The following is a 12240-nucleotide window of genomic DNA, read 5'->3' on the forward strand; positions in this document are numbered from 1 at the left end:
TGATGGAAGAGTCTACACAGACACTTGCCAAAGCAGTGAGCCACTTGTCCGAGTGCCAAACATCCTCCATGGAGAGAGTGGCGACTCTCATGGAGAACCTACTCCAGGATACCTGCCAGGGCTTCCTGGGGATGCGCTCTGACCAGCAAGCTCTCACATCGGCATTGACCTCAGCTGGTCACTGCCAATGTGGGAGATGGCATGGGCATCAAGCTTTCCAGCTCATTGCCCATTCATCCACAGTGAGCAGAGAGGTCCGAAGCAACCTCACATCGGCGCAGCAGCTGCCTGTCATCTCTGCAGGCTCCTCTCAGGGCGCTCCGGATGAGGGCAGCAGCTCCTCTGCCCCTCTCCCAGTAACTGTAGATTCCAGTGAGACTGCGACAACTGGGGAGATGCCAGCTGCGGAACAGGCAGCTCCCTCCCAGGCGGGGCCAGCACAGACTCCACAGACCAGAGGACGACCGCCAAGGTCATCGAGGATAACAGGACAGCAGAGTCAGCAGGCTGTCTCAGATTACACTCCAAGCGACTGGGTAGCACCAAGACGTAGCACCCGAAAACAAAAGCATTAGGCACCTTAGGCACACCACGGGTTTTTCACTGGTGCTTTTGTGTTGACCCGAGATGAAGTCCTTATGATTTCTTTTTGATTGTTAACACTATTGTTTTCTCTTTGTGATAAGTTCTTTTGCTTCACAGATTCAATGCAGATGTGTGACCATGGCTGAGGGTGCCTCATTTCTTCTGCATGTGCATGGTTTACAAAAGTGTAATGAGTGATTTGTTGGACATTCAGCTTTATTTACAAGGCCCTTAGTTAGTGCTGCTGACCTAGCAGATTTTGCACTTAGGTGTCGAGTATCGAGGCGGCAGCCCGGGCTTTTACTGGTGGTCCATCTGTGTTTTGCTAGCTGAAGGTTCGTTGTATTAAAGCATCCTGGGTGTCTCTGCCTCCCTGGAGTAGCCCCGGGTCAGCTTCTATCCCCTCAGCATTTCCCTGTGCCTGTTCATCCTCAGAATTACTGCTGGACTCATTGTGTGCAGCCGCAGCTACTGCGTCAATGTCTTCATCGTCCACTGCGTCCCCCCCTTTCCACCGCAAGATTGTGGAGAGCACAGGATGCAACCACTATCACCGAGACATGATCTGGGGGTAACTGGAGTGCGCCCCCGAACAGTCCAGGCATCGGAAGCGCATCTTGAGAAGACTGATGTTTCTGTCCACCACAGCCTTTGTGGTGCTGTGGCTCCTATTGTACCGCTGCTCAGCTTCTCTTCTTGGATGGCGGAGAGGCGTCATGAGCCACCTTCTGAGGGGATAGCCCTTGTCTCCCAGCAGCCATCCATCCAGCTGGGCTGGAGCACAGAAGAGCCCTGGCACCTGGGAGTGTCTGAGGATGTAGGCGTCATGGAAGCTGCCTGGGTACCTTGCATAAACTTGCAGAATCAGCATCCTGTGATCACACACTATCTGCACGTTCATGGAGTGGAAGCCCTTCCTGTTGACGAAGGCACCAGGCTCACTTGCTGGTGCCTTGATGGCCACATGTGTACAGTCTATTGCACCCTGGACGTGGGGGAAGCCAGCAATCACTGCAAAGCCTCTGGCTCACTGTGTCTGGCTTGCCTGGTCCCAACGGAAGTCGAAGATTGTCAATGCATGCCTGAACAGAGTGTCTGTGACCTGCTTGACACAAGTGTGGACAGCTGATTGGGAGACACCGCAAAGATCACCCACCAAGTACAGGAAGGAGCCAGAGGCATAGAAGTTGAGGGTAGCTGTGACCTTCAGAGCCACTGACATGGGGCGTCCGCCCACACAGTTAGCGGAGATCTCAGGCCCAATCATCTGACAGATATAGTTGACTGTCTCCCTCGAGAGACGGAGCTTCCTTCAGCACTGCACCTCAGACATACTGAGGTAACTGTTTCGCCGCCTGTCTACCCTGGCAGCAGGATAGTGACGTCTTCTGCGGCCCCTTCCGCCTTGGACTACCTCTTGGCCCTGTGCCCCTTGTGCCTGTGCCTCTCCTCCCACAGGTGGCTCCCCTGGAGGCTGAATGTACACTCCTGGCCACCTCCCCCTTCTAGCCCTCCCTTCGTCCTCAAAGGAGCTGCCTCCAGTGGACAGATCAGCTCCCATATCCAGGCTAAGGGAAGGCTTCCTGAAACCTGCAGGCCTGGAAAAGATGTGCTGACCTGAAGGTTAGGAGAGCAGAAAAAGCACCTGGGGTGTGTTCTGAAGTACTGCAGATCACACAGGCAAGTTTAAAAAACTTTCAACAGTAAGTACTTCATAGAGCAGATTCACGACCCCACTGAGCCCTCTTATCCCGCCCGTGGATTAGGTTTGTACAAATGTCTCCTACCTGCCTGCCCGTCGCACCCGTGCGCTGACCCGAAGATTGCACGGGCGCCGAAAAATCAGTGTCGATTGAATGCTAAAGGGCCTTAAGTGGCCCGTTAATTAATGGTGAGCGCGCGTCGGACTGCATCGCGCGCGCGCCCAGCAAAATATCGCTATCTCGTGAGGTGACATCGGGATGCTCGCCCGATGTCACCGCGGGTCATTTTACATGCAGACGTGCGGTGGGGGGGGGGGGGGGGGGGGGAGAGAGGGCTCTGCATGTCAAACTGAAAATTCTGCCCTGCATATATCTGTAAAGGTATATTTGTGGGTGAAGGAATATTGTAGTATAGTTCATCTTTTCTTGTTCAATAAATGTTTTATTCTTTTTTTAAAGTGCATCAGCCGACTCCTGAGACTCTGTTCAGTAGCCGCCCTTCCTCCATGTTCTAAACTAAAGATAAAAGTTAGGATCTATCAAGCCGGGTTCCAACCTGGGATCTGGCTTGTGCAGTAGTAACATCAGCTGGGATCATAACATCCCACTCTTGATCACTGCTGGATGCTGAGCTGGCTAATCCCAACCTGAGCTGTGGTAAAGTTACTATAAATGCTCATAGAATCCCCCAGCTTCAGGAGAAGCAAAAAAAAAGTAAATCACAGTTTCTACTACAGATTGCTAATCAGTGATCCTTGACAGCATTTATACATGTGCAGATATCAGAAGAAGACAGAATCAGACACTTTTTTTACACTTTCCACGATTGAGTTCCCAGTTGACAGGTAAACTGACACACAAGTGGCCTCTTGGCTGAGTACCAATTGTGAGTGGTCATAGAATTGTTCCCTAAGGTGAAACACAATCTTCAGCGCAAGTGTAAAGATGGATAATTGGAGCGATGTTTATGGTTGCTAAAGTGGTTGAGTGCTTGCACATTTGAATCCCAGTCTTGCTCACTCTGAAGATTTATTAAGGATGAATAACCTGTTCAGATTTATAGAGACCAATTCTATTGATGTGGTAATGCAATTCTTTTCTTCCAGAATAATTACTCTGGTCTTTTTTCAAAGAATTTTCAGACTGCACTTATCATAACTCTACAAGCCAGTTAATGAGCAGCTTGTTAAAAAAAAAGTTATTCAGTCACAGATTCCTGCCTTGTACATTCTTAATGTAACAATACTTGTTTGTAAAATCTATTTAGATTGAAATTAATGCTTCATGTTCATGGTTCTTAAGCAGCATTGTAACTGAGCAATTACTGGTTAAAGGACACACAAGTACTTTTAAGCGATTACATGTGGTTGGCATAATAGTTGCACAATGCAAGCTAATTCTGTGAAATATGCAACATTCCAACACATTCACCAGACAGTTTTTTTTTTAAGTTTCATTTTTTTACTGGCCAGTTTCCTACCCTTTCCTCCTCTCTTGAGTGTTGTCTACTTGACATAGCTGTTGCCTTGCCAAATTGGCCATCATTCAGATGTGAGCCTTCCTGTTATTAGTTTACCAATCAGCATTCACAATTAAGCCAAATCCTGTCTTTACCCAACTTCTATAAATCCACATTTCCATTATAAATAGCGGTCAGGAGTCACAACGTTGGATGATTTTCCTTTTCCCTAACCTGAGGTGCTGTGTCCAATTATGGTGCCTTTGGTGATATCAGTTGACTCAGCCCAAACTGGTGTTGCAGAACATTAGAAACTTCTGGGTCTGTGTACCTTGGCCCGCTGACTATCAAAACCTAAGAAGCTAACCGCTAGTGTTAAACCTGTTTGTTTAATCATGTCAATCTGCTATTGGCAATGGTTTATTGAAATTCATAATTCGTCACTTACAATCCTTTTGGAATGAGAATGAATACTTTTTATGGAAGCAGCTCAGCTGAAATATTTAAAGCCAAGTCTTTCCTTCCCACACTGTTGCTTGTTATGTTTGCTGTATCCGGCCATATTAGACCTGGAAACAAACAAGCCAGATAGCAACGGCTCAAATGAGAACAGCTGAAGACTCATTGCTGCATAGCAACCCAGAGGTACAACATCATGCAGCACAACTAGTCGCAGCCACAGATAATGCACAGTTAATGTTTTGCATTTCAATATTAGTAATGAGTAAGAATAAAATATTCTAAAAGAAATGAAATTTCTGATGTTTGCTTGAATTGACCACACCCTTTGTTTCTCTCAAGACAAAAGACCCAAGGTTGCGGATTTCACTAAGCGACTTTGTCACAGCTTTTACCGTAACTCCTTTTGGAATAACCCGTTATTTGACTTTACGTGAACCAGTTGACCGGGAACGTCAGCAGAATTACACTTTTACAGTAAGACACATTGCTTGTTTCCTTTCTATACAAATCATGTCATACAATAAGCAACCTGAAAGGAAATTAAAATGACCTAGATGGTTGGACAGACAGTTAATCCAAATAGTCAGTGAGGATTGGGTGCTGATTTTTATTTCTCATTACATCTAAAGCAAAAGCTAAATTGGTTTTGGTGTTGAAAATATCTATTGTTATGTGATTGCTGTTATGCTACATTTATATAATTGAAGTGGCAATTACTTTAAAAAAACACTTTTCAGTGCTTCTTTCTAGCCAACATTAGAATGCTCAACTAATGTATTCCTTTCTTTATTTCTTGAAGATGACTGCTTCTGATGGTGTTCAAGAGAGTACTTCAGTCACTGTCAATGTCTTAGTGATCGATGCAAATGACAACACTCCGATTTTTCAAAACATTTCCTACAAAGTGAATGTTTACACTGACATGAAACCTGGAGAATCTGTCATACAGGTAATCAATATAAAACTGCTGTATTGCAAAATGAAATTCATTCAATGTAATATGCAGTCATTGTTCAAATCAATTCAAGATTATTTTGAGCAAATGCATTTTGTGTATACATTCTATCTTTTAACAATTCTTTTGATCCTTTTGTTTGACATTGTTGCCATGAATGTAAATGTAAATATTCAAAGTTAGCAGATTTTTGGCATACTTAAGAGAGGTAATTGCAGCACTGACTGTATCTCTGCCATCGCAGTGGTCCACAATTGACCAGTAGACAGGCTTTTCATCTCTCAAGGAATCAAGGGATATGGAGAGTGGGTAGGAAAATGGAGTTGAAGCACAAGATTAGCCATGACGGTGGAGCAGGTGCGACGGGCTGTATGTTCTACTCCAGCTCCTATCTCTTATATTCTTCATTGGTCCACAGTGATTTAGTTAAAATTTCAGTCACTAATGTTCGTACTGATTTGGTCTGCAACATTAAGGTTCTCTCTCCTCATCCACTGAGCTCCAATGGGACTTTGGGACAGCTCATCATTCATGTTTATTTCATTTCTGATCTCCATTTGGGTCTTCAAGGGCTTTCCTTTCTTTATCCATGCTTGCAAAGAAACAGAAAGAAAAGGTGAACAAAAGGAAAAGGAGAAAGTGGAAGCTAAGAAAAGGGGAAAAAAAGGTGGAGGCAAATTGCACAGCGACACTGGAAAAGTCCTTAATCAGTATTAAGGTAGCTCAGTCAGTTTAGATGAATGATCTGTTTAAAGAGTTTTTTGTTTTGTGAAGGGTCATTCTGCACTGGTCCATACAATAAAGAAATGTTAAAATGCATTGTGAGGCATCACTGTAAAATTAAGCAAAATTTTGAAGACCAGCACTTTTATTGCTCAGCTATTCCCAAAATATGGCTTCAAGTGCGATACCTTTCACTCTTTCTGGCACCTCTAATTAGGCTGATTTTGTACTACTCTTTAGAAGTGAATGTTGTACCAGCACCTCCAAAGGTACATCCTGGAAGAGTGTAATTTGTTGTCCCTGTCTTGTTACAGCGTTGCCATGACAGCAGAGCTTAAGGCAAGCAGTGGTCCTCTGGGGATAGCTGATGCCAATTAATATACTCCTTGCTCCCTGCATTGTGCACCGGGAGTTTTGCAATGGAGCTGATGCGTCGTAAGTTCAGTTAATGGTGCTTCAGGTGTGCAAGATAGCCAAAAGAGCAACGATCCTGCTGCCATTGGATCACCAGCCCCTTCGTGTACAGGGCTGAGATGTGGAGATCCTCCTCTTGAGAAGACTTATCAACTCCCAAACCTTGCTTTTTCTGTCAGGGTCAGGAAGCATAGAAGAACAATCCTTCCAGTTTATTGGGCTATTTAGCAGAGAAGGTTGTGATTTGGATTCATGCATTAAAAAAGATAAGTGTACCACCAATTGCAGTTTATTACCTTTACCAGATAAATTTCTCCTCTTGCTTTGCCGTCAGGTGTAAAAACAAATAATACTGATGTTTTCTGCTGTTGAGCTTGACCATGTATTATTCTTTTGTGCTACATTAATAAAAAGAACTTAAAAGGCCTAGAAAGATGGATGCGCAGCAAATAATCTCAGCATCTGAAAGGATAGGCCTGAGGTGTGCATGATACTGGCCCTTGGGTCTTATTCATTGAACCCCAGGAAGAGACATTAGTGATGATTTGGCAGGGCAGAGGCCAGGATCAACGAGAGTGGAAGTGGCAGGGTGAGGGGGGTGTTTGTTGGCAGATGTGAGGGGGGCTGGGTTCGAGGTCATGGTGGCCAGCAGAGGCCCCATGTGGCTTTAGTATGGGTTCTGGAGGATCCTGCCAGCTCTACGTTCAGGTAAGAATATTTTAAAGAGTAACCTTCTTGGTTGCAGCCTGCAGTATTTCCTTACAAAAAAACTGTCTGTTAGGCCACATTTTGCCACCTTCATTCAGGGAATCCAACATTATAAAGGTGGCTTCAAATGGATGTTTTGCCGCTTAGGTCAACATCATCATTATCAACATTGTTGTATTTGAATAAATGAAGGGTTTAATGCCTCTGAGGTCCTGGACGTCCTTGTTTTTTCCCTGTGCCAGGTGGCACATATCAGGCTCATAATGAACACGTTCATCCTTCCTGGCATGTAGGAGGTCATGTAACACCTGATAAGCAGGTACTGCACAGAAAAATTTTGTTTTGACCGGTCCCTGGGTGTGGTCCCCCAATTTGTTAACTTCCCGAACGGGATACCAATTTTGTTCAGCTCCTGGGAGGAGGAATGAGCTGGCCCCCCCTTCTTTATTCAATCTCCTCGGTTGGTCGCAACAAGATTAATTTAAAAGGGATCCCTTCCCCCCATGGATACCTTTTCCCAGTCTGAATGTATTTATGTTTCAGAAGGAGCTAAATTAACCAGGCTTTCTTGAGTCCAAGAGTAAGCTTATTCATTACTAAAAACCAGAGAAAAAATAATAAAAATTGAACACACATAAACACAGAGCAGAAATGAGAAATTGAGTCCAAATAATAGTTGAAAGGAAACATACAAATCAGTCTTTGGCTTGTCTGTGAGGTGTAGATGGCAAAATGTTGAGATTTTAGGTTGGGTGATTCTGGTAGAGCTGGTTTTGGCAATTTAGCAGTTGGTTTGGAGACACTTAGTTCTGCAGGTTGGCTGAAGAAGCTGTCCTATTTCCTTTTTGATTGTGGCTTCACTGACTTGCCTCCAGCAACAAAGAGAGAGAAAGAGCCATTTGCCTACAAGCTGTAGGTGTGCCTAGCTGATCTCCTTCTGCTGTGACTCTCACAGCAGACTAGAACACTAGCACATTAGAACACTCATACACACAGATCAGACCTGCAGCTCACTTCTTAACCCATTCCCTTGATTATTCCTGGAAGGGAAAAACAAACATGACTTTTGCCAAAAGTCAATTTCTTTTCATCTCAGACCATTTCCACATCCTGAGATATAACTCAACAGGAGATGCACTTGGGTGTCTGCTAAGATATGGCAATCATTCTCCATTATCTGCACAACCACAGCCACAGGAGATTGAAGTTCAGTCTTTTGCATTTCATCTCTTCCTTTTAAGTGTCTCTGCCTAAAGTAGGCCTTGACACCTTTTTAAGTGTGACATGCCATGTTCTCTTGGATTCCATGTTCTAGTCGGTGAAGTATAATCCACATAGGAATTTTCCAGTGAGTGGCCACTTTACATTCCTCCAGTGTATGTCTCTTTTAAAAAAACGTCTTCCTTAGAAAGTTCAATATGGCCGTAAATAATTCAGGACTGTAATCCACTGGCATGATAACTTCCAGGATAACTTGCCTAGTATTGTTTCAATATTCTATCTAACATGTCTAATAATAATTTGCTTTATCAAATAAATTTATTATTAATAATTTGCACCTGTTTTGAGCTATGAATCGGTTCCACCTCCTTGATGCTGACAAACCTTTATGTTTACTTTGTCACTCATCTCTGTTTAGAGTTTAAAGTTAAGAAGCAATATTGTGCCTAGCCTCTTCATTTTATTTAAGATGCTGTCAATTACTTGATGAGTCAGTGATTCTTCACGTTCAATGATTGATAATGCACTATAATCTTGGAATAAAATTCTATACTGTAGTGTTGCACTTTCAGTTATAGTTTAAACCAGGCCCAAAATTCATACAAATGCTTTCAACAAAGTAAATCATCGCCGGATTGCCACTCCACTCATACTTTTCTGCACCCTCAGTCTGTTCTGCATTTCTGGCCGGATTTTCCGAGCCAGCTTCTTCAGAAATGTGGAGCATACACAAAAAACTCCATCACAGCACTGGAGCATCGAGGGGAAGATGAGCCAAGTTCCACTTTTGCGGCACTAGCTGCGTAAGGTAAGATTAAATGTCTGGTGTGAATGTCAGTGAATGGGTGAATGGATAAGTGAGTGAATGGGCATACTGGTAGGGTGGATAGGTGGGTGAGGTAAGTGGGTAGGTTGACAGGTGGGTGAGGTGCTAGGGTGATGGGTGGGCGAAATGGCAGCTGGGAAGGGTGGGTATGTGGGTGAGAGGAAGCTAGCTAGAAATGTAAAAATGGATTGCAAGAGTTTCTACAGGTACTTAAAAAGGAAAAGAGGAAGTAAAGTGAATGTTGGTCCTCTAGAGAGTGACAATGGGGAGTTAAAAGTAGATAGTAAGGAAATGGCAGAAGAAATGAACAAATATTTTGCTTCTGTGTTCACTATAGAGGACAAAAACATTCCAGTAATAGCTGCAAATCAGGAGGTGAACGGGAGAAAGGAACTTAGTGAAATTGAAATCACTAGGGAAACAGTACTGAGCAAATTGATGGAGCTGTAGGCTCTGGGTCCCAATGGACTACATCCTAGGGTCTTAAAAGAGGTGGCTAATGAGGTAGTTGATGCGCTGGTGTTAATTTTCCAAAATTCGCTAGAATCTGGAACAGTTTCACCAGATTGGAAAGTAGGAAATATAACCCCTCTATTCAAGAAGGGAGAGAGGCAGAGAGCAGGAAACTATAGGCCAGTTGGCTTGACGTCTGTCATGGGGAAGTTATTAGAATCGATCATTAAGGAGGTTATAGCTGGGCACTTAGAAGAGCTCAAGGCATTTGGGAAGAGTCAGCATGGTTTTGTGAAAGGAAAATAACGTTTAACCAATTTGTTGGAGTTCTTTTGAAGGAGTAACATGCACAGTGGATTAAGGGGAGCCTGTCGACGTACTATACTTGGATTTCCAGAAGGCATTTGATAAGGTGCCACATCAAAGATTATTATGGAAAATAAAAGTACATGGTGTATTGGGTAACATATTAGCATGGATAGAAGATTGGCTGGCTGGCAGAAAGCAGAGAGTATGTATAAATGAATCTTTTTCTGATTGGCTGGATGTGACGAGTGGCGTCCCACAGGGGTCTGTACTGGGGCCTCAATTTTTTACGATTTACATCAATGACTTAGATGAGGGGAGTGAAGACATGGTAGCTAAATTTACAACTGACACAAAGGTAGGTAGGAAAGTATGTTTTGAAGAGGACATAAGGTTGCAGATGGATATAGATAGGTTGAGTGAGTGGGCAAAGATCTGGCAAATGGAATTTAATGTGGGAAAATGTGAAGTTGTTCACTTTGGCAGGAAGAATAAAAAAGCACAGTACTACTTAAATGAAGAATGTCTGCATAATTCTGAGGTGCAGAACGATCTAGGTATTCTAGCATGACTCACAAATAGTATGCAGGTACAACAAGTAATTAAGAAGGCTAATGGAATGCTATCCTTTATTCGAATGGGATTGAACATAAAAGTAAGGATGTTAAGCTTCAGTTGTACAGGGCATTGATGAGACCACACCTCGAATACTGTGTGCAGTTTTGGTATCCTTATTTAAGGAAGGATGTAAATGCGTTGGAGACGGCTCAAAGGAGGTTTACTGGATTGACACCTGGAATGAGTGGGCTGTCTTATGAGGAAAGGTTGGACAGACTGGGCTTGTTTCCACTAGACTTTAGAAGAGTGAGGGGTGATTTGATTGAAGAAGACAAGATCCTGAATGGCTTTGACAAGGTGGACATTGAAAGGATGTTTCCGCTTGTCGGTGAGTCCAGAATTAGGAGGCACTATTTTAAAATTAGGGGTGGCCCTTTTAGGACAGAGAGGAGGAGAAATTTTTTCTCTCTGGGTTGGGTGACTTTGGAACACTCTGCCTCAGAAGGCAGTGGAGGCGGGGATCATTGAATAATTTTTAATGCAGAAGTAGATAGATTCTTGTTAGGTAAGGGAATCAAAGGTTATTGGGGTTAGATGGGAATGTTGAAATCGAAGCACAAGGAGATCAGCCATAATCTTATTGAATGGCGGAGCAGACTCAAGGGGCTCAATGGTCTACTCCTGTTCCTATTTCTTATGTTCTTATGTGAGGTGGGTAGGTGGTTGAGTTGGTAGCTGTGTGAGGTGGCAGGTGGGCAGCGTGGTAGCTGAGTCAGGTGGCAGGTTGGTAGGGCAGCAGGCAGGTGGGGTGGTAGGTGGGTAGGGTGGATATATGGGTGAGGTAGGTAGGTGGTTGAGGTGGGTTGGGGGTGGTCGGGTCAGGAAAAGAAGTCAGCTCAGGGGCTAGTCAGGACGGGTCGGTGGGGGGGGTGGGGGGGGGAAAGGGTGGGGGGCTGTAGAGGGGGAGTAGGAGGAGGGGGTAGTCAGGCGGTGAAGCGTAGTCAGGCCTGGTCAGGGCGATAGTCAGGTGGTCGAATATTAGCAGGGTCATTGGGTTGGGTTGGGGGTCGATGGGTAAGTCAGGGAGATGTGGGTGGGGGGTTCATCGTGAGTCATTGGGAGGTCAGTTCTGTAGTTACCCGGGAGCTAGACAAGGATTTTCTGGCTAACATTTTCTGGGTAACTATTCAGCTAAGTAAATAGGAATTGTCCAAAGTCTCCAACTCTAACACAGAGTTGAAGACATTTGTGGAGGGCCCTGGGGAGAAGGGGAATTCAAACTTCCTGGGCAATTCCCTTGGAGGTTTACACAAAGGAATGTCTGTGGGGTCCCGGTACGCATCTTGGGTCATATGTCCGATCTCTGACGATCTGGACACTGGAAAGTCTGGGCCATTAATCAATAGAAAATTAAAATGGGATCAAGGTACAATAAAGTGCAAAACCACTTAAACCAAATAAATAAAGAATGGCTGTGAAAAGATAACAGTGTTCATAACAGGATTGGTGGGACTGACCACTGCACTGTCCTTGTGGAGAGAAAATCACACCTTCACACTGAGGATAGAATCCACCTTGTTAAATTGCACTACCACTGCACTAAATGGGATAGATTTAGAACAGGTCTAGCAGTTCAAAACTAGCATCCATGAGGCACTGTGGGCTATCGGCAACATCAGAATTGTATTCAACCACAATCTGTAACCTCATGATCCGGCATATGCCCTACTCTACCATTACCATCAAGCCTGGGGTCAACCTGAGTTCAATGAGGAGAGCAGGAGAGCATGTCAGGAGCAGCAGGTATACCTAAACATGAGGTGTCAACCTGGTGAAGCTATAACACAGGACCAAATGCATACTAAAC

At 44.3% G+C, this 12240-nt stretch overlaps 1 protein-coding gene across 1 annotated transcript in view; it reads left to right on the forward strand.

Annotated features, from left to right (window-relative positions):
* Positions 1–12240, forward strand: part of pcdh15b (protocadherin-related 15b) — a 1616824-nt gene that overhangs the window by 1078174 nt on the left and 526410 nt on the right. The window contains exons 18-19 of the mRNA XM_078565941.1: positions 4549–4683; positions 5009–5158. Of these exons, the coding sequence (XP_078422067.1) occupies positions 4549–4683; positions 5009–5158 (285 nt within the window). The remainder of the gene's footprint in view (positions 1–4548; positions 4684–5008; positions 5159–12240) is intronic.

Source organism: Cetorhinus maximus, chromosome 20 (assembly GCF_964194155.1).
Source record: "Cetorhinus maximus chromosome 20, sCetMax3.hap1.1, whole genome shotgun sequence".
NCBI classification, from domain to species: Eukaryota; Metazoa; Chordata; class Chondrichthyes; order Lamniformes; family Cetorhinidae; genus Cetorhinus; species Cetorhinus maximus.